This window comes from Vipera berus (genome assembly GCF_964194415.1).
Source record: "Vipera berus genome assembly, chromosome: Z".
Classification (NCBI taxonomy): Eukaryota; Metazoa; Chordata; class Lepidosauria; order Squamata; family Viperidae; genus Vipera; species Vipera berus.
Genome location: NC_138205.1, coordinates 27,681,707 through 27,705,836, shown reverse-complemented (window position 1 = coordinate 27,705,836; position 24,130 = coordinate 27,681,707). Strand labels below are relative to the sequence as shown.

Genomic DNA, 24,130 nt, shown 5'->3' with positions numbered 1-24,130 from the left:
TTGTCAATAATACAGAAGGCTGCTGAGGGTTAAGGACAGTCATGCTATTTTCATCCATATTCTAACCCGTGTCATCAACCACAGTAAAAGTCTCTTTCCTTTACAAATCTGATCAGAGAAATCTGAACAAAGAAAGTTCAACTGTGTGCAGTTTCATTAAGGGCCTGAGATGATATCTCATATTAATGGCAGACAGGCCTTCAAACTAACTGTCCCATAAGATTAACAGAAAAGTTTCCAAATATCTGCCAAAATTTTGATGGATACAAAAGGCATTCAAAGCAAACAACCCTAATGGGCCCTTCTTAGGAGGAAGCAGACAAAAGCCAATCACATCTATAACAAAGAGAAGATCATAATTTTCACAATCAGATCTACTTGGAGATAAAAATCAGGTCCAACCAGTGACCACCTATGTATGTTAAAGTAGAGATAACCTGGCTCATAGTTGTAATGCAGACAATAGATGCCTGAGATCAGTCCACATGAAGATTGAAGAACCTAATAGCAAGAGATGGAGGGCCTCCATCACCAATCTAGTAACCAGATCTAGGAGTTCAGGGAGGATTCCTAAGAGGCAACAGAATAACTGATATCATTGAAGGAGTACTAAATACATGGGCAATCATGCTCAGGCACACCAGAACAGTAATTCTGGCTACAGGTAAGATGACAAATTAGTTCTATTCCATCTCTCCAGCCCTAGTGCTGAGGTTTGTATAGGTCCTGAAACTCAGATAGTCAGATTTCTGAAAGGATACCATTGCTACTCTCCCCCAGCCATGTCTCAGTAATACTTGACAGGTCTCCTGGTTTGTCTACTGCCAGATGATGGACAAGGTCTTCTTAAAGACAGACCTGATATTAACAAGCAGTAACTTGAGGCCTGTTCTTTCAATGATTCATCTATCAGACCCCCAGGGAGAGGTATCTGAATCAGAAGAAATCAAACTGGAGGCCGCTATTCCCTTCAAAACTGCCTATTCCACAATTAAGAGCAAAGAGAGAGAGAGAGAGAGAGAGAGAGAGAGAGAGAGAGAGAGAGAGAGAGAGAGAGAGATTCACATTTTATATCAATTACATTATGTCAATTATTATAAACTGTGCATGGATGCAATCTTATAGAATCTCAAAATACATTTCTTGAAAAAGAGTTCAACTACTATTCTGAAGTACACATTTTGATTAAGACAAAAATCCCAAGGAAAAATAAAAAATAAAAATAAAAAATAAAAATATAAAAAAAATCTGGGCTAGGAGACTGCTTCTTTCAGCTTCCTTGGAATAATTTGGAAGCAAATCTCACTAGATCATTTTGAGACACATAGAGAGGGTATTTAGGGACACATTTTGATAGCAGAGAGTGTTTGAATGTATTTATTTATTTATTTATTTATTTATTTATTTATTTATTTATTTATTTATTTATTTATTTATTTATTTATTTATTTGATTTGTATACCGCCCTTCTCCCTAAGGACTCAGGGCGGTGAACAGTGAACATAAATAACAGAATGCACAAATAGTTATCTTAAAACAATAATTAAAACAGAACCCGTCAGACCAGACCAGATTGCTTAAACAGATATGTTTTTAGGTCACGTCGGAAGGAGCGAAGGTCGGGAGCCATCCGGAGCTCAACCGGTAAACGGTTCCATAGGTCAGGCGCGCTCACAGAGAACGCCCTCCCTCTGGGAGCCACCAGACGGCATTCTCCGAATGGCGGCACCCTTAGGAGGCCCTCTCTGTGGGAGCGCACTGGACGGAGGGACGTTGCCAAATGCTTGTGAGTGCCAGCACATCTATGAATCTGACACTCACTTGTTGAAGCTAAGGCCTAAAGCAACTTTCTTGAAATTGAAACCTTAAGATGTCAAATAATCTCATGCATCTTTTTAAGTGAAAATATTTATGAAGTTTTTGATCAATGTGATGCATGATCTTAACCAATGCACGTTTTCTGGAAAAGGCTCTTGGCTTGCTTAGATTTCTTAGTCCAAAATTTTGATTGAAGAATTACAAAAAAAATCTGAAGCTATAATATTTATTATGGTCAGTGTGCCAAATCACTTTCATATCTATGTTTCCCAAGTGTTGCCCTTTTGTAAAATAGTTTCTTAAAATAATATTATTTGACAATTATTTTGCTTTCTCATGGCTTTCCTTTGTGTCACTGGTGTTTTGGAGAACCTAATCTGCTGAGTGCAGACTTGACTTCCAGGGGAATTGGTAATTGCTCAAGGAAACTGACTATATTTTGAGTTAAGCATTTTTGTCACCTTAACCTAATATCATTAAGAGACTCCATTAATCATTTATAAAATGGCACATATTAGTTTTGTTGGTGAAGAGAAATAATATTGTAATGAAGCCATTCCTGAATTGGAGTTATTCACAAGGGTCTGTTTCTGTAATTATTAGACATGATGATTTCAACTTTTTTTTTTTACAAAATAATATTTAATAAAGGCAGAGACAGAATTTCTATTGACTTCCAAAGCTGATGTTAATTCTTTGAGGCTGGACAGGTTACCACACAAAGACTACTGGACTCTATTATTATATGGTATATTAATAGAATTTTGAAAATCTGGCAGAGATTAACTCTCTTCTCTGACTATCTTTTTCTCCCTCACTCCTTTCCATACCAAGGAGAAAAAGGGCAGGTTAGTCTTGAATTATCTTCTTCTTCCCTCCTTTCTTCCAAGGTAATATAGTGTTTATGTAACAACTTTTAAATGCCTTCTTTAAGGCCATCTCTGTAATTCTCTACAATGGAGCAGTATCACAAAGAAGAGCAAAGTTCTTTCTAAAATCACCATTGTTCTTGAAAATTGCAAAAGACTTTGCTTTATATTTTATTTTGGGCTTTTGATGACCCAAATATTATAAGAGACTGACAGAATATTTCTTGTAATTCTCAATTTTTTTCAGCCTGAATGTCATCATGCAGAGATGAAGAAAACTGGATGAAAAGATGCCATCTTATGATAGCAATCATTGTCACAATTTCATCCTTAGGTAAAATGAAGAAATGTGAAATCTTCATGATTCATTCTAGTTGAGGTTTTCAATTTTATGTGGACCTCAAGCTATATTTTATAAGAAAGTTGGGATTCATGATTATACGTTATGCATCGAAGCACTCAGATAGATTGACTTGGAAAAATGTTGAATGGAGATAAAGATAATGAGACAGGCATTACCAGATTCATCCTCTTGGGTTTGGGGAATAACACTGAGTTGTCGCCTTTTCTTTTCTTACTCTTCCTGGTGATTTATCTTGTGACAATAATTGGGAATCTCCTCATCATTGTATTAGTTGCAAATGACCAACAGCTTCACACTCCTATGTACTTTTTTCTGGGGAATCTGTCTTGTGTTGAGACTTTCTATTCATCAACTATTTTGCCAAAAATGTTGAGCAATTTGTTAACTGGAGACAGAACTATTAGTGTGAGTGGATGCCTCTCCCAATATTATTTCTTTGGCTGTTGTGTAGCTATAGAAACATTTCTCCTTGCGGCAATGTCTTATGACCGTTACTTGGCAATATGTAAGCCTCTATTATATGCTTCTGTTATGAATAGAAATTTTTGTTTCCAGCTTATATCTGGGGCATGGCTAAATGGTTTGATGGCTAATAGTATTGTTGTGTTTCTTATAGCTCAGTTTTCTTTTTGTGGACCCAGTGTAATAGACCATTACTTTTGTGACTTAAGTCCACTTGAAAAACTGACTTGCACTGATCCCAGCATGCTTAAAATTATTGTTTTTCTCTTGACTTTCATTTTTACACTTGCTCCATTTTTTCTGACTGTTAGTTCTTATGTCTGCATCATTGCCAGCATCGTAAGAATCCAATCCACCATTGGAAGGCAAAAAGCCTTTTCAACCTGTTCCTCTCACCTCATGGTTGTATGTCTCTTTTATGGAACAATTATAATTGTCTATATGTTACCAGACATCCCCACTCTGAGACAGCTTAATAAAATCTTCTCCATTTTCTATACAATCCTGACTCCTCTGGCCAATCCACTCATCTATACTTTAAGAAACAAAGAAATTGGCAAAGCCTTTAGGCGCATTCATGGCAAACTGAGCACATTTTTTGGAAGGAGTTGTTTGAAGACATTCCTTCTACTTCAGTACTAAGCATTTGAAATATATTTGTTAAACCAGAAACAATTATCAGAGGCAAGCAGAGCTCATTTTTTCTCATGATGAATGGGGAGGAAGAAACTTATATTGTCCATTTTGTATGTTACTCATACATACTTCGTAGATTCAGGTCAAAGTTGCTTAACACACTAAAGTTTCTTTTCAATTTTGCTATTAATTATAATAATTATCAGTTGTCTATTTCAGAGATGCAAAATGGATGTATATTGGGAACATCTAAATTGGGCTATGGATTGCTTAGTTCATTTCCAGAAACTGATGCTATTAAGCTTTCCTAGGTCTTTCTAAAGCTTAATTTATTCACTTCTGAGAAACCTTTCCTGACTATGTATCAGCTTTCTTTCCAAAAACAGCATCAGATCTGGCCTATTTCTGATAGTTTAAACATCATAGTTTATCAGTTTCTGAACATTTCTTGGCTATAACCTTTCTCTTTATAATGTTGTTTCCAATATGTGTTCAGAATATGTGTTGGTGTTTTTAATAAAAATATTTCTAAAAAGGTCAGGTTCTTTAATATTTCAATCTTCTTGTTTTTAGAAATGTATCTTATGACTGATAGCCATATGTCTGCACATTTAAGAACAATAATTACTTCTAATATTGTAATAAATATTTACTGTTTTTTTCATGGTAAATAAGGAAGCAATAGCTGCGAAGAACTTAATTAGGTATTTTTTCAATAGCTTTCTACAGTAAATGTTCAGATGAATTTGGACTTCTATAGACTTCAAGATAGGTCCATGCAATTTTTAGTTACATGTTGGAAGTGGATTGCCAGTACCTTCTTCTGGCCACTGCAAGTCACTGATTGGGCCATAATCACCAAGTTGTTGAAGAATAGAACACCTAGTCACTACACTGCTAGGGCAGTATCTGTAACCACTACACTCTGGAGTCTTTCTTTAATACTAGCCTTTAGTAAGCACAGTCTATTATTGTAATTTCCTAATATAATTGAGTTAACTAAGGCAGAATCTTCTTTAAAAATTTGAGATGCAGTGTTCCAGATTTCTCTTTGCCATTTATAGTAAGTTTCAATTCATTGTCCTGCTGATTTATCTTGTGTGCTTTCCAGACCTCCCCACAAATTTCACAAACATTGTTACAACTTTTATCATTGTTTTCTCTGTGTTCATTTCCACCTCCTTTATTCTACATGGCTCCAGCCTCTTCTGTTCTTCAGCAGAATCTCATTTTCTTTCTCCAAAAGCTCTTCAACACTGAGAATATATTTGATGTCCTTTATTTCTGATTGTCACTTTCAGTTACAGCTTGCTCTTTTGAGTAAATTATCTTTCCAAAGAAGGATTGCTTATTGTTATGCAGTGGGTCCGACGCAAGGAAGAGACGCCAGCCGGAGTACGTGTTCAGCTCTTTATTGTGAGGGGGGTGCGTACTGGAGAACAAGGGCTACTTGGCCTCCTTATATAACTAGCCAGGCAGGCGGCCAGCCAATGGGTTTGGCCCTAGGTTTCCCGCCAAAACTAGGTTTCCCACCAAAACTGTCCAGGCCACTCCCCCTGGTGGCTGTTGCTATGCAGATGCCTGCACCAGGATACATAACACCTATACTGTCAATTCCTGTTGCAATGGCAGTTTGATCTAATAACTGTCACATCTCACAATGTGGCAGTTTACATTGGAAAGCTCATGAGACTTATTTCTGACCATATTTAGACAAATTTTGATCAGCTAATACATTAAAAAGGAACAAGTATTTCTCAGTGTGACTCCTAGAATGAACCGTTAGTTTGTAAAATTCTCAAATGAGTTTGCAGCAAACTGACTATTCATGTTGATTCATGTTGAGAATTACTTGTTCCCTCTGAATATATTAGCTGATCAAAATTTGGAATTTAGCTTTTTCATAATATTTGTTATTTCAATGTGTGAATTTACCTTTTATAATTTAATTCTATCTGCTATATTTTTATATGTTCTTAGACTATGTTATATTTTTATGGATGTTTTTGTATTTCTTACATTAATAGTATCTTGGAAAAAATAGGGCAAATCTGATTTAATATCTCACAATGTAGGATTGCAAGTCCAGACTATCTTGGCCAAATCAACAGTAGAATTGTTCAATAGAAGAGCCTTTACAATGCAAGACTGTTTCAGAAATATGTAATATGTATTGCTAATGGCCAATCTTATCTGGATGTTTTTAATGTTTTTATTGTCTTAAAATGATTTTAGTATTTTTAATTGTTACACACACAGAAAGAGACATAGACACACAGTTGTAAATGCCCAGAATCATTGACTGAGATGCCCAGCTATAAAAATTTAAACAAACAATCTGTGCCTAGCCTTATCATTATCTCCATATGTTCTTATACCTGAAAGTTCTAAGAATGTTCCTTTTTCTTTGCTTTTTACTTTTTTTCTATTCATAACACACACAGACACAGACACACACACACACACACACACACACACACACACAGAGAGAGAGAGAGAGAGAGAGAGAGAGAGAGAGAGAGAGAGAGAGAGAGAGAGAGAGAGAGAGAGAGAGAGAGAGACAGAGAGAGAGAGAGAGACAGAGAGAGAGAGAGAGACAGAGAGAGAGAGAGAGACAGAGAGACAGACAGACAGACACACACAGACACACACAGATACTCAACATCCACCCACCCCCACTAATGGTATATCTATTAAATAAACATCTGAGACAGAAAAGTCGCATCCTTTGTTCTCAAACAGTTCCCCAAAATAATAAATGACAAAATAGGAATGTTTAGAGGGACAGGCTATCAAGAATTGCAATTTATGTCTTCATACATCATTATGATTATATAAGAATTAAGGCATCATTTTGAGCTTCTGATTTATTCAAACAAGGAGTGCTATCATAGAGATATAATGGTTAGGCTCATCTTTAAGAACAAAGTTAGCACAACAAGATCACAGAACTCTCTTATATTGTGATATTATGCATACAAGATCTACCTAAATTGAGAGGAGCCAAGGAAATTGAAGACCACTAGAGAATGGAATGCATAATGAAAGACAGGATATTCAAGCTGTATATTTCTCTTGGCCATTTTGTAATTCCATAAGTGCAAAACATCAAAAAACAACTAAGGAATATATACTATTAATTTTAAGAATTTTATTTGCATTTATTCAAGGATTAAGAAGTACACAACTGATATGCATGCAGCATCATGCCAAGGGCTTTGGTTTTAAATAATTTAACTACTAGAGAGATAAAATTGTATATACTTTATTGATTTGCTAGATACTTTTTGAGCTTTCATTGCTAACTCTATTTGAATACTTGAGCACATAGAAAAGGGATGTCAAATTTGTGATGTCACGTGACATATTATGACGTATTGTGATTTTTTTCCTATTGCTGGCAATGGGGTAGGCACGGTTTCAACATGATGCATCCAGCCCACGGGCTGGCAGTTTGACACCCCTGATGTAGAAGATTAAAAGCTAGTATTTAAATAAGGTATTTAAATGATTTCACCTTCTTTGCCACCTGCTTGATCTGGTGATAGATTATCAGGGTGTCTTCTGGAAAAGACCAACATTTTGTTTTTGTTTTTTTACAGTTTATTTCAAAGCATTACTTAGCACTACATCTGGAAAGTTTCTTAAAATCTTTGCCATGGCACACCAGGTTAGAACTATGCTTAATTTCATTTGAGACCTGGGGAAGATTATGTCAGCTATGAGTCCAGGCAAAACAAATGAGAATCCCATTTCATTCCACATTCCATTTATTCATTCATCATCCACATGATGTACTACTCTGAAAAATGAATACATCAGGATATGAAACAGTGTGGACTGTCAATACCAGCACTACTTGGCTTGTAGTCAAGGCTTAGGAAAAAAGTCTTGGTAAAACTTAGCAAAGTATATGGCATTTAGACAGAGCCAAACTCTCTTACAGGGAAATTGTTTTCTCCTCTTGAATGCTCCTTGATAAATACTTCCAACCACTTTACCAGAAACCAAAATGTTCTTTGCCAATTTCTTTTTCTTTTTAAGTGTTTTATATCTTTTCTATAAAAAATTCTAAACACATTACAATGATGGTATACAATACAAAATAATACATAAAATAATTAATCTATCACAATAACAATCATAGTAATATAAACTGTAACAATATGTTAACACGAGTAAAAATGCTCATATGAATTTTACTTCTTCCTAACTGCACCATATAAAACATTTTTATGATGTTGTACTGGAAGGAACACTAATAAACTAATTATGACTGATAGGGCCAGATACTGTTTTTAAATAAAGCAGGTTCCAGAGTCTAACATTATTTTACATACTAGAATAAAATTTAAGGTAAAATAAGGTAAAGGATTTTATATATATCAAGTAAGGATGCCTTGAAAAATTAGCTCTTTATAGCAACAAAACTGTTGTACCCCATTTTCAATGTATTTTACCAATGCTATACAGTAGTGGCCAAAAGTGTGGAAACCTTTTGGGAAAAGTGTATTTTTGAGGTTTGCTGGCTAATAACACCACTTTTTTTTGGAGTAGTACCAAAAAATTGTATATCAATGGAAAGATAATTTAATCAAGAATGTAATGTAACATAGTTTGTTCAATTATCTGTACTGTATTCTATGAAAAGTTTTAGCCAAATAACCAGAAAAAGGAAGCACAACTTGCTTAGGTTGATATCAGATAGCTTTTCTTTTCTTTTTTATTGAAAAGTTTTACAGTACATTTTTAAATACAAAACCCCTCCCCTCCCCCTCCCCTCTCCCCAAACCTCCCCACCTCTTCCCTCCCCTCCCTAACCCCCTCCCCGACTTCCCAGAGCTAAATACAGGGTATAAAAATACAAACAAGCATAATCTAAAATATGCAAACAACAATAAAATATTAAATTCTATCGCACTTTAACTCTTAAAAAAATAACTACAAGCTAATTATACATCATATAAATCCACTACTTATTCAAATGCTAAGTGAAACTTTTTAGTCCCATATTTATTCTGGATATAATCAATCCATCTTCTCCACTCCACAATGTATCTCTGTTGCGACTGGTCTTTCAAATACGCTGAAATCTTTGCCATTTCCGCCAAGTTGGAAACTTTTAAAGTCCATTCTTCTATAGTTGGCAGTTCTTCCTTCTTCCAATATTGCGCTAATAAAAGTCTCACTGCCGTAATTAAATTCAACATCAACTTAGTGTCCACAACGGTAGTATCTGTGATAATACCCAATAAAAACAGTTGCGGACAAAACTTTATCCTTTTCTTGAATATTTTTTGCATATTCCACCAAATTTTAATCCAAAAAGCTTTAACCCTTTTACAAGTCCACCATATATGAAAATACGTTGCATCCTCACAACCACACCTCCAACATTTGGGCTGGCAGTTCGGATACATACTTGCTAATTTTTTAGGATCTAAGTGCCACCTATAAATGATAGCTTTTCTTCATCTGACTGTAGGCAATTAGCATGAGTGTTTAGAGAGCCAATCAGGTGTCATCTTGTTTTGGCAATGAGCCAATCAGATCACAGTAGGATTCAGTTATTGATGTCATGTATTGAAGCTGAGAGGATATTTGTCAATGTGTTATGTGATCACTATCAAGTTGGTTGGGTTTTTCCCCCTTTCATTTAGTGAGCTTATAAAACATAATGAAATTAAAGTAATGGTGCAAAGAGTTGACTGGTTGCCCAGAAAGCAATGTAAAATATACTGCTCAAAAAATAAATGGAACAGAAGATAAGACATCCTTCTATTAAATACAGTACATTGTGTTGTTTAAGTGTTCCCTTTATTTTTTTTGAGCAGTATAGTATTATTAAGTGAACAAGGCTACAGTCAGGGCTTTTTTTGTCATAGAACGCTCAGAATGGAGTCCCGGCACCATTTTTGGATGGAACCTTATAGGGTAGGCAAGGCGGGTTGCATGACATGTGTGAGTTCTGACACCTTTTTCTTTTACAAAAAAAGCACTGGCTACAGTTATAAAGAAATTAGAAGAAAAATTGGTGGAAACTTAACCAAAGGTGGCAATTCTACTGTACACTTTCCCCAAAAGGTTTCCACAATTTTGCCCACTACTGTAAACCTCTTTGGTTACATTTTTTAACAGTTTTAAAGAGGGCTTCCTTTACTTCTCTGTTTCTCAAACTGTAGATGATGGGGTTGAGCACTGGAGTCAGGACAGTATAAAACAGTGAAAAGATCTTACGTAGCTCCCTCAGTCTTTCTGTTTCAGGGACAGCATAGACAAGCAATAGTGAAATGAAGAAAAATGAAACTACTGTGAGATGAGAAGAACAGGTAGAGAAGGCCTTTTGTTGTGCTTTCTTAGATTTCATTTGCAGCACAGTATAAAGGATATAGATGTAGGAAATCATTGTAAGAAGAAATGTGGTCCCTATACCCATGAATCCTATAATAAATGTGGCAAGTTTCACTGGGTGTGTATTGCTACAGGAAAGATTTGCCACTGGATACACATCACAAAAGAAATGGTCAATTTCATTGGGTCCACAAAAAGTTAATCGTAACAAAAAAGCAGTTACGATAGTGTTGGTCAACAAACCACTTATCCAGGATGTGAGGGCTAACTGGAGACAGAGTTTACCATTCATGAGGGATGCATAATGCAGAGGTTTGCAGATTGCTAAATATCGATCATAAGACATCATTGCCAGAAGATAACATTCAGTGGATGCTAAAAAACCAAAGAAGTAATATTGCGTCATACACCCATAGACAGATATAGATTTATCCCTAGTTACAAAACTAGCCAGCATTCTGGGCAGGATGGTTGAAATGTAACATGTCTCCAAAGAAGACAAATTTACAAGGAAGAAGTACATGGGGGTATGAAGACGATGGTCAGTTACAACAAGTAGAACAATAAGTAGGTTCCCCACAATAGACAAACTGTAAATAATAAAAAACAGTGTAAAGAGAAGTATTCCCATTTGGGGAATATCGCTGAATCCCAAAAGAATGAATGCTGTTGCACTTGATTGATTTATTTCCATTCCTTCCTATTAATGATTATTAAGGTGGTTCTGAAAAAAATCTGAAGAACTTTAGTAATCTCATTTTCCACCCACCCACCTTTTTTTCTTTCCTCTGATAATTAAGGCAAATGTTAACATACATTCGGAGATCTGCTGTTTGGCATACCTGGACAATAGAAAGAACAGAAATATGTTGCATTTCTTAACATACTAACCACATCATAATAGAAAATGTTAGATATTAATATTCCAATTATGTTCAGTGCTCTCCTAGAATGTGTGTCTGGGGGAAGGTATGAATTTTAGTAGAAATTAGCAAAAACTTTCATGGCAAAATGAGCACTTGTAGCTATCATTCTTTAAGCATGATATGTATCCCCAGAAAAATCAAATCTAGAAAAGAACACATATTTAGGGGACAGTTGCTTCTACTGTATCTATCATACTTTTAAACTATACTTGGGCACAATTAAAAAATAAAATTGCATTTAAAAATAACATGTTTGCAAACGTTAATGAAAGTTCTATGTATTAAAAATTAGATGAAATTAAAATGGGATTTTTTGCTGTTTGAAATATTAGAGAGGATCATATTTGAATTGTTTGAATACTAATCATATTTCAATTGTTCCTATATCCCTGCTTTTAGGAAATGCCAATTGTGAATTTCTAAAATATAATTTTAGAGCTAAAGCATTTGGAATGTTTTGGTGGAATGGGATGAAGATTATATGAATGGCTGAATATTTTGAGGACATTAACTTTGCCAAATTTTAGTCACATGACTTCAAAGATTTTAACACAATAAACCATTTGTAATATTTCCCAATACTTGCTCAGAATTAAAAATGGAAGGGTAAGAGAAAAACAACAACACAAAAAACCTTGTGTAACCAAAACCTGACTGAGCCAATGTGATGTCCTACTTCAATTTAAAAATGCTAATTGTAGGAACATTTAAAATTCAGGCTATGTTTTAAAAAATAAACTTTTCCCCATGTTTTTCTGAGCTGCCACAAACTTTATTTTTGTCTTTTCTATTCATTTTTGCTTGATTGTCAGGAGGGTTGGAATGATTTCTTGGCAAGCTCCTCACCACAAAGGATCTCATGAACAAGTGACTTTGGAAGGAGAGTAGTAGGTTGGACAGGTATTTTGGCTAGGTTTAGACACAAGGCAGGACTTGACAAACTGATTTCCCCCCATTGTGTTCTATGTCTTTGCTGTCTCTGACCCCTGATTTTTCAAGGCAACCCTCAGGGTGGTTATCTGTACCTTCAGTCATGGCAGAATCTGGGTGCATCAGAATGATAGTTGGCAGGCTGAAATACCAAAAGCAGAAGGCACAGGCACAATATGCCTCAAAACTTATTGTCATGTGGAATAGTTTGAACTTGTTCTAGTCATTTGGGCTGTAAAAGAAATACCTGGCCCATATATGTTTAGAAGGTTGGAATTGTCAGCCTAATTCCTGTATTCAGAGTGTTGACAGAGAGGTGATCTCCCACATGTGTTGGCAAGACCCATGCAGAAATATATTATTCTATTAGCAAAAGATAGAACAACACTGAAATCTGAGGCTGGTCATGATAAAAAATATATAACAAAAGTAAATGAACCTCAAGGTGAAGGTTAGTTTTACCACCCTAGCATTTGAGTAGACAGAAAGTAGCTGGCTACTTATGTCTCTATTATAGAGCCTATCATACCACTTAACTGCTGCCAGTGCTCTCCATGTGTGGGATACAAATTTCAGGACTATAAAAAATTTTAAACTCACATTAGTTTTTAGGTTTCCTTGTTTTCAGATGAATGGAGAGAACTAAAATGTGTTTATCTCTTTAAAATTAGCTTTATCATGTATCTTCTTAGACAAAGAACAGAAATTCTTAGGATTTATATTTCAAATAAAAAATCCAGGAAGTGCTGCTGATTTTTTCAAATGAAATACCTAGAAAGTTCATGTTATAATTCTACATTACCTTGCATTTTCAGATTTCAGGAAATAGAAAGTTCAAGATCAAGGTTCTTTCTTTAACATTTCTGTAACATTTCTTAGCTGAAAATATGAATACAAATTTGAGGATGTCTTGCCAAACACAGCTAAAATTTATTTGTTTTTCATGAATGACTCCCCTGACTCCCCCACCTTTAAAGGACACAATCATAATCTGCTGTTTATCTTTTTAAAAAGATACACATATTGTATTAGCAGACATTTCTTAACAACTATTAGGACAAGCAATGAAATTACATGTCTGACTGGGAAGCAGTGGACCTCTGCCATTTAACACACACATCATGAATGCCTTCTACTTTGAACAAGAATGTTGTATATAGATATGAAAATTAATATCCACATAATATATATTACATAAAATTATAATCTAAACTATCTTTTAGGTTCCATGAGTATGTATTTTCTGAAAAAGGTGTTTTGGTAATTTAAATCTTAATTCATTTAAAATGACTCTTTGACATTGCTGATCTTTGGACTATTTCTTATATTTACCACACCTGCAGTATTTTTATTTTTACTTTACCAACAATATGGATATATTCACCCAACAATGTTATTTTCACTTTGAAAACCTATTTCTGAAGTAATATTTTTTGAATCAAATTCTTGCTCCAGCATTATAAAGATTTGAACATATCTCCAAAACCTACTACTTTCATCCTAAAACTTGCAACTGACTTTCAGTAAGATTGATTCTCTCACTTCCATAGCTCTGATTCACCCAAAAAGAATCTATCAGATTTACGTAGTCTCTATCTCATTTTCCAGTAACTAGTTCCCATAGTCAACTAAACTAATAGTAATAACAAATTATGAAATAAACTTATAATATTCCTTTCTGAGTACTAAACATAAATTTAAATTTATTATATTTATTATATTTGTAATCCTGTACTTAGCTCTGGGAAGTGGGGGAGGGAGAGGGGGGTGGTTTTGGGTGGGTTGGTGTTGGGGATTATATTGTAACTTTTATAAAACTTTTTAATAAAAAAATATGAAATAAACTTATAATATTCCTTTCTGAGTACTAAACATAAATTGAAAATCGGAATGATATATGCATCAATACTTACTTCAAAAGTAATGATGATCCTAGGCAACATCTCTTTAATTATTTTCCATGGAATTCCTGTTTCTTTTCTCTATCTTCCCCATGCTGTAAAAGTATTTTGGAGTGCATAATCTTCTCTGATTATGCAATCCCTTAGCAAGAAACAATCTGCAAGGTTTATGTGTAGTCCAAAATATATATGAAGATGTCTTTACCCTTATATATTCAAAATGGTTTGAATCTATATTAATCAATTCATCTGTGTTTCTTTAGTGGTAACAAGTAAAATAATTACTAGGAAAAATATAACTTTTTCATACTAGGGCCAGTCAAAGAAAGAAATGGGGGTGGATAAGAAGCTGTAAACTTTAGGATTATATTATGATTGTAGATGTCAACTTCTGGACTTTTTTTAGGTGTTATTAACAATGATCGCAGCCTGTTCCCCCCTTAAAATTAATACTAGCAATAAAGCAGACTAAGTAAAACGTTTTTCAAGGATATATTTAGAAACAGTATTTAAATTTATAAAAAGATATAAGTTTTGACAAGGGACAGTACACTACATTTTTCCAGAAACTTGTCAATTATGAATGTTTTGTTCATTTCTTTTTCTATAGAACAGGGGTAGGCAACCTTGGCTCTTTCATGACTTGTGGACTTAAACTCCCAGAATTTCTGAGCCAGCATGACTCAGCTTGAAAACCTCTCCCTTTCTCTTCAGCATGGCTGGCTCAGGAATTCTGAGAGTTGAAGTCCATGAGTCATAAAAGAGCCAAGGTTGCCTATCCCTGCTATAGAATAATAAAATGCTCTTTTTTTGAAACCACTCTTGTACAGTAATTATTAAGGATAAAAACAAAATATCATCTTTGTGAAATTAGGAGCAATGACAAACACCAGTCCCTTATCAAATACACTAGGTATATATTTTGTATGAATTGAACTGAATTGTCCTATAAATAAATCAAGGAGGTAAACATACTTAATACTCTTTCCTCATTCTATTTTCTTCACAACAACCCTATGACATGGGTTGGACTGAGAAAGAGTGACTAGCCCAAAGTCACCTATCTCATCTCAAAGGCAGGACCACAGTCTCCAGGTTTCTAGTCTGAACCCTTAAGGACTATACCAAATTTCAGTGCATTCTTTAGCACTATACTTTAAAAGTTTCTTAAGACTTCTACCATGCCATCACTAGATTAGAGCTATACTGCATCTCATTTCATGCCCAGGCTAGATACATACACATACACACACACACACACACACACACACACACACACACACACACACACAGACAGACAGACATACAGACGTACCTATAGACATACATACACACAGCGTGGACTATCAGTAGAAGCCCTTCTTGCTTTGAGCATAGAAAAGAAGATCTTTGTAAAACTTAAACAAAGTATATGAAACTTAGACATTTAGGTAGGCACATCTCCCTTACAGATAAATGCTCTCTTCCTCGGATACTCTTCAATTACTTTTATAAAATTCTGTATACCCCATATAGAAGAATCTTCTCCCTATATCATATGATGTATTTCGTACTAAGGTGTTGGTCCATATTCCAAACTCCCATATGAAGATCGAGTTTGTATTTGCTCAAATATAGAGTTGAGTCCAATTCATACATCCTTCTAAAGTGTGCACTGTACTCTCATGGCAATCAGAGCTAATGCACCCCCCTCTTGGGTCTGATAGACTCCACTTATGAAGAGTAAATTGAGGTGTTTAATTGGGAAAATGGGGATATTCCCACAGGAGATTGGTTGGCAAGTTGAGAGCACTTCTGGATCTGTCAGTGCGGTTGGAGAGTTGAAGTGATTCCCCCCCCTCCCCAGGTCATTCATATTGTAGAAGAAACTGCTTAAAACTATTCAGCAAATGTAGCTTGATTTGATATATGAGAATGATTGGACTATAGAGCAGGAATTATGATTATTAGAATAACATCTGCTGTCTGGGAGTTCTTCCAGAGCTTTTCAAAAACAATTTCAGAAATTTATTTCAGGGGCAGGCAAAGTTAGTGGGTGGAACACTGCAACCACTCCTACAGAGGAAAATACTCATTGACCCAGTGATGGTGGAGGAAAAAAATATCTACAATGAATGAATACATCCAGTGACAAATTTCTGATGATAATAACAACAACAACACAAAACAACACAACACAACAACAACAACAACAACAACAACAACAATAATGTTGGAAGGGACCTTGGAGATCTTCTAGTCCAGGGCTTTTCAACCGGTGGTACATGTACCATCTGTGGTACTTTGCCACATGGCAGGTGGTACGCGACTGTCCTAGACAAGTGTAGCAGGGGAGGGGAATGAGCCGAAGTGACCCAAGCCTGAAGGAGAGGCAGCTGCAGCTGCAGGACTCTCTGGGCTCGGCAGAAGGCCCAGGAGCTGGCAGGGCTTCAGCTGATTGGCTCCCGCTGATTGATGCTTCTGGAAGCAGCTCGGAGCTGGGGTGAACTGAAGAAAAAGGAGGGGAGGAGAGGAGAGGCTATAAAAGAAGGTGGTTTGGGTGGGCAAGGGAAAAAAAAAGACAACAAGGAAAGGTTTAATCCCTTTGAACAAATGTAATTAGTTTTACTCCCTTTAATTGAATCTGACTGTGGCTTTTAGAAAGTTTTCTTTGAAAGTAAACAGGCTTAATTTAAAGTTAAAGCTTTTCACAATTTCTGGAGCCTTTCAGTCTTGCAACATTGTGAAATGTAACAAGCTTGAGGCAGCTTAAAGGGAAAAAAACCTGGAGTTTATGTTTTTCTTTATTTTGTGAGCCTTTCTTGCTTTGCACTTGATTCCTATGTCTTTAAGGGTATAGGGACGGGATTCTTACTACACTGTGAAACGGGCTCAGAAGGGAGAGAGGAAGAAGGGACAACCAGCCAGCTCAGGGGTCTACAAACTTAGCAATTTTAAACCTGTGGATTTCAACTTCCAGAATTATTCAACCAGTCATGATGGCTGAGGAATTCTGGGAGTTGAAGTCCACAAGTCTTAAAAGTGCCAGGTTTGAAGACGCTTGAGCTAGCTGGTAGTGGTGCATATTAATAAGCATGGATAAATTCATCATATTTTTGTCAGTGCAAAGGGAAAGTGATTCAGCAAAGGAACAGCCACTGAAGAAATTAAAACTGGCACTTTTTCCCTTTTTTCCCTGCAGTTTGTAATATTTTATTAGATTATAGAATAAAATACAAAAATACAAGAGCAAATAGTAGGACACAGTGGGGAGGAAAAAGGGGGAAAAAGTGAGGGGGAGAAGAGAAAAAGAACAGATTTCCTCTGTTGTAGTAAAAGGAAGCATTAACATTGAACCTCAAGTTTTTACTTTTCCATAATATTATAAACTAGCCATTTCTATAACAACAAATGAATCTAATCAGTAAAACCCCAAATCCCTCCCCTTTTTTAATCATCAAGTTTTTGACACCTTGCTAAGCACTGGTGGTGCTCAAATACTGTCATGTCGTAAAAGTGGTACAATCTGTGAAAAGGTTGAAAAGCCCTGTTCTAGTCCAACCCCATGCTCATGCAGGAAACCCTATACCAGTGATGGTGAACCTTTTAGAGACCGAGTGCCCAAACTGCAACCCAAAACCCACTTATGTATCGTTGGGTGGCAGGTGGGCATGGCCCATTGGGTGGGTGTGGCCCAATGGGTGGGCATGGCTGTGGTGGTAACAGCAGACTGGGTGGGAGAATGAATTCCAACTTTGTGAGATCTTTTTTTCCCCACGAGAAGTTGAAATTGATTGATTGAACGTTTTTATTTTGCACATGGTGTCGAGGGCCTAAAGCGAAAAGGTTTTATAAAACCCAGCTGAAGGCCTAGGACTGGGGCAACAGCGTGCGTGCCCACAGAGAGGGCTCTGCATGCCACTGTGGCACCGATGCCATAGGTTTGCCACCACAGCCCTATACTATTACAGACAAATGGTTGTCCAGTCTCTTCTTAAAAACTTCCAGTGTTAGAGCATTCACAACTTCTGGAGGCAGGTTGTTTCACTGATTAATTGTTCTAACTGTCAGGAAATTTCTCCTTAGTTCTAGTTTTCTTCTTTCCTTGATTACTTTCCATCCGTTGCTTCCTGTCCTGCCTTCAGGTGTTTTGGAGAATAGCTTGATTCCCTCTTCTATATCTATCTATCTATCTATCTATCTATCTATCTATCTATCTATCTATCTATCTATCTATCTATCTATCTATCTATATCTATATCTATATCTATATCTATATCTATATCTATATCTATATCTATATCTATATCTATATCTATATCTATATCTATATCTATCTATCTATCTATCTATCTATCTATCTATCTATCTATCTATCTATCTATCTATCTATCTATCTATTAACATAAACACCTTAATATTTGATAAACAGTGTGTTGTCTGGGTTTATATTTACAAAGTAATCACTAATGGTTAGTTTCTATATTCCAAAATACACATAATAGCTTTGCTTGATTTTCTCTTCTTCCAATAATATTCTCTTTGCAATGTTAAATTAATAAATTCTTATTAATTTGTTAGGTAACAATTAAATATAAAGATTTTTCTAAAATTTCTACCAGTAATAATCACATCAGTATCATGTTTCTTTTCTATCTGATCATCTTGGTTGCCTCATTATAAATCCTGCTTACAATTCTTATTTAAATTTTTTTCCCTACAATGTTCAAAACATTTCTACTAGTTAACATTTTCCCAGAATTAATTACCTTAAATTATTTAACTCTATTTTATGTCTTAAAATAAGTAAGAAAAAGACACAAAAGAAAGACATAAAAAAGAAATGATGTGAGAGAGAAAAAGAAAAAAAGAAAAAAGGAGAGAAAAAGGAGAGAAAAGTAAGAAAATTAGTAAAGGTAAAGGTTCCCCCGCACATGCGTGCTAGTCGTTTCCGACTCTAGGGGCCGGTGCTCATCTCCGTTTCAAAGCCAAAGAGCCAGCGCTTGTCCGAGGACGTCTCTGTGGTCATGTGGCCAGCATGACTAGACACCAAAGGCACACGGAATGCTGTTACCTTCCCACCGTAGTGGTCCCTATTTTTCTACTTGCATTTTTACGTGCTTTCGAACTGTTAGGTTGGCAGAAGCTGGGACGAGTAACAGGCGCTCACTCTGCTACGCAGCACTCGGGATTTGACCCGCCAAACTGCCGACCTTCTGATCGACAAGCTCAGCGTCCTAACCCACTGAGCCACCGCGTCCCTATAAGAAAATTAGATACTACTTAAAATACATATACCTCTTGAACTAGTATGCATTTATTTCCAATTTTTTTGTTCTTTTTATCCATAATTAAATCCAATCATCCAATCTTTTAACTTTATTCAAAACCTTTTCTCCATTTTTAGTTATCCATTGGAATTTTCTTAAAATCAAGTACATTTAAATATCTAAAACATTTCCTTTATGTTGATCATCCCACACATATTTATAGTTCTCATATCGAAAAAGAAAAGAAAAAAGAAAAGAAAAAATACTGTCTTATTTGGAGGGTTCATCCCTCTTAACTAAAATCTTTCTATTTCTTCAGCTATATTCAAACAAGTGTTTAATTTTTAAATATTCCTTCTGATATACCCCATCACCTAATTCCTCAATTCTCACTTTAGCCATCTTCTTTTGCCAAGCACCTTTCCCAATCAATATATTCCATTGCATCAAAGAGTCTTTCCATAATCTTGTAATTGTTGTGGATATAGTAGGCAAATCAAATATCATGTCTTTGTAAAAAAAAAATTTGCCCCTTCATATTCATTGAAGATTTCTCTCATCATCCACGGTCTCCCCGTTTCTTGTGGTACTCCCAATAGCTCAGCAATCTATTTTGTCAAATCTTTTTCCTTATCTCCAAATTTACTTTGTGGTCTTAGAGTACAAGTTATCTTTTCCATGTTCAATATTTCTTGTAAGTCATTCTCCACTTGACTCTCCACTAGCTTATATTCAGTTGTCTGCTTTACATGATCTCTCTCTCTTTTTGTTTTCTCAACATTTGATTGTTGTGACTTTAAATTGAGAATGCATTCATTTAAATTTTCAAACTCATTTTTAATTTCCTCATGGTTTGAAGTTAATATCATTTGTATTTGTTGTAACAGAATATACATTTCCTCCTGGTAAGTATTTTTTTGGTTTGTTCTTTCTGCAGATCTCTGATGCTCCATAATGAACAAAAATCCTTTCTCTGCCAATAACTTTAAAGTCGCAATTAAAAAAAATATTTATAATCCAGGAAGGTCAATTTTTTTCTAAGTTTTATAGTTCTCACTTTGTAGATAGTCCACAAAGTTTTCTTTTCTTTTGTTACAGCTGCTCTTTGCTTAATCAAAGCCCTAAAAGTCATGACAACAGGCTTTTCTTTCTGGGCTGTATATTTTCATCCACCACAGATGTCAGCACCAGTCCATCTTTCAATTTCTCCCCCCCTAAACTTAATTAGTTGCTTCCATTTAGAGGAGGGTGGAACAAAGACCCCCCTCACTTTCAAAGGATTTTTACTTCTGGGTTTTTTCCTTTTTTTCTCAGGAAATCAGTCAGGTAGAAGAGAGAAAACAAATATTCTTACCCACTTCAGTCACGCTGTTTACAATCATGCTTAGTTTAGTGCTTTTTGGCTTTGGCTGCATGTAGCTTGGGCTAGACTCACGAATGACGCTAGCCTTTCTTCTGTCAGTTTTGGGAGAGCTTTCCCCAGACGTCTAGATCAACCACCATTTTCCCAGGATTGGCAGGCTTCCCTCCTTCCTTGCTGCCTCTTCGTGGTGACTGGACCCATTTAGGATTCCCAAACAGAGAGGAATCAGCCATAGGGATCAGATTGTCTCGATCCCTCAGCTTTTGCAGTAGCTGCACAGAACCTGAAGCCCTTGACTCCCTCTTCTTTGAGGAAACCCCTGAGATATTGAAACACTGCTATCATGTCACCTCTAGTCCTTCTTTTCAAGAGCATGCGGCTCTTTCAGCCATCTCCTGCGGCTCCCAGTCCTCTGCCATGTGCAGTCCCCCCAAAAAAATGTGGGACTAAAAAAGTTCAACCAATCAATTCAAATATGCAGGGTAGGTGCATATCTCACCTTGGCTCCACTCTTCAGCCAAACCTTGTTCTGCGCATGTGCACATGTATGCGCATGCACACACATTTTTTGCAGCTCCCATTTTTTCCTTTTGTGAGGGAACCAGTTCCGAGTGGCTCTTTCACTGTTTCAGGTTGCTGACCCCTGATCTTGACATACCCAGCTCCAACAACCATTCCTTATATCTTTTAGCCTCCAGTCCTCTAATCATCTTTATTGTTTTTCTATATACTCTTTCTAGAGTCTTTTACCTAACCAATGATGAGATTTGGGAATCATGGACAAGAGATAGCTGTGATGAAAAGTCTACGGCTTTATTCTGTTTATAAATGGAATAAATAATATGGTCCTAGAATAAAGCATCATATCCTTATTTAAAACAGCCAGTCACATGATAATGAGTTTAATAAGTAAATAAAATATTCTAGAATATTCCTATTCTAGAAGCAATCATCAGCAATAAATTAAAAAATATGCTAACTAGCCATATCATAGTGAACAGAAGGGAAGTTGAAAAACCATTTAACATTTATGTTAATAGATTTCATTCATTTTTCTACTATTTTAGCTCCAAAATTTCCTATGTAAATGACTAATAGAAGGGTGTTTTGAAAGAAATAGATTTTTTTATCTGTAACTTAACTTATAGAAAACATTTGGTATATCCAATGTCTTGTTCATTTTATAGGGTTTCTTCCTCTTATATATATATTATTACATATGTAAGCCTTACAGGTATACTTTACTTTAAATTTTGTTATTTAATGTGGCCTGTAAATAAATGAATACATAGAAACAAAAATAATTATAACTATTTATTTATTAAATTCATATGGGTTTCCATCTCAAATGCATGACCATAACAAAGTTATATTTAAAATGGGCTTCTCGATCCAAAACACTACATGTCTTTTTAGAAGCAAAAATCATAAAGTAGAAATATACACACATTTGAACTAGCAAGCATATTAGTAATTTTGTGAGAATATTTTTGAGTACTTCATGGAATTATTGCAATTTGGGAATGTGGTGGTTCATAAAATGGCTGCCAGGTTGGCTAGGATCAGATACAGCCAAACAATTTACCAGGAACTAAAATGTTGTCGAGACTTCCTGTTCCAGTTTCAGCGAAATAAAGCAGAGGACTTGATCCTCCGGCTGAAATTTCTTTTTGTTGGTGATCCTAAGGGGCCAGATTCCACCCTGGAGGGGTGGACTGAAGAAAGGAAATTCCAGGGACCTAGGAGAGATGGCAATCTCTCCGAATAGCCCAGTAAAACCCTCCCAAAAAACAAACAGAAGAAAAGGCTGGCTAACATCGTGTCTAGTCACAGCTGAATACCAAGAGAAGTCAAAAGTGATTTTAAAAAGTGAATAATAACAGTATATTTGAATCTGGGTAAGAATATTGATTTTCTCTATCTTATTTACTTTTCCTGAAGAAGAAATCCCCAAGATAATATCTCCGAAGAGAGAGGGGGAGGACGATTTGTTTTCTCTTTTGTTTGGGCGGTGTCTTTGTCAAGGTCTGGAAAACAAGTACAAGGACATGATAAATGAGTAAATGCTGACACCTGCTGGAGGATGAGGATTTTTTCCCTTCCTTTGTTTTTGAACTTCTAAGCTTTTGGACTGCACCTGTGTAAACAATACATGGCTGAAACAATGAATATACTACAAAAAGAAATATGTGATGAGCAACAATACTTTCAAAGGACAATGATTTTAAATCACATAGAGATGCAGAAAGGATGAATCAACTTATTCTCAATGTAATTTCACTTCAAGAAATCTCTGAAAATATAGAACAAAAAATTGAAATACTTGCTTTACAGAAGGAATTATACATTAAGCAGCAAAACTCCCAAAAGATGACTTTAAACTATAAGAGAATACAGAAGAACCCTGAGAGTATGAACCAACTTATTTTCAATTCAACTTCACTTCAAGAATTCTTTCAGGGAAAGATACCGGAGAAGATTAAATGCAACTTTGAGGAAAAGGATTGCAAGATGGAATTATACAAAACAAAAAACTATGACTTAATTCAAATGAGGAAAATTTTAATATTTCTAAACAATTTGAAGAATAGGGGAAAGAAGAACCATCTATTTGAATTTGGCTAAACGATGGGAAAATTTTGAAATATATTATTCTCAGAGAAAAAAAATCTCTTCCTTCTTCCCTTTTTCTTTTGCTCTTTTGTTTTATTCTTTTAAGTTGGAATGATTTAAATAGGAATAAAACATAAAAAATATGTTTTAAATGAGCTTTAGAGGACTAGATGACTAATGGATATATTTTGAATTGGAAGAAATATATATCTTTTCCTCCTCTCTCTCTCTCTCTCTCTCTCTCTCTCCCTCTCTCTCTCTCTCTCTCTCTCTCTCTCTCTCTCTCTCTATATATATATATATATATATATATATATATATATATATATATATATATATATATATATATAAGGGACGCGGTGGCTCAGTGGGTTAAGACGCTGAGCTTGTCGATCAGAAGGTCGGCAGTTTGGCGGGTCGAATCCCGAGTGCCGCGTAGCAGAGTGAGCGCCTGCTACTCGTCCCAGCTTCTGCCAACCTAGCAGTTCGAAAGCATGTAAAAATGCAAGTAGAAAAATAGGGACCACTACGGTGGGAAGGTAACAGCGTTCCGTGCGCCTTTGGCGTCCAGTCATGCCGGCCACATGACCACGGAGACGTCCTCGGACAAGCGCTGGCTCTTCGGCTTTGAAACGGAGATGAGCACCG

The 24,130-nt window shown here is 35.8% G+C and overlaps 2 protein-coding genes across 2 annotated transcripts; one reads left to right on the top strand and one right to left on the bottom strand.

Moving 5' to 3' along the window:
• Positions 1–3,168: 3,168 nt before the first annotated feature.
• On the top strand, positions 3,169–4,155 carry LOC308678910 (olfactory receptor 6B1-like; the record flags this gene model as incomplete). Its single annotated transcript, XM_081346140.1, has 1 exon — positions 3,169–4,155. The coding sequence occupies one exon, from the start codon at positions 3,169–3,171 to the stop codon at positions 4,153–4,155; it is 987 nt and encodes a 328-aa protein (XP_081202266.1).
• Positions 4,156–10,252: 6,097 nt separating this feature from the next.
• On the bottom strand, positions 10,253–11,194 carry LOC308678909 (olfactory receptor 10A7-like; the record flags this gene model as incomplete). The annotated part of the gene is made up of 1 exon (XM_081346139.1): positions 10,253–11,194. One exon carries the CDS (start codon positions 11,192–11,194, stop codon positions 10,253–10,255), a length of 942 nt encoding a protein of 313 aa, XP_081202265.1.
• Positions 11,195–24,130: the final 12,936 nt, after the last annotated feature.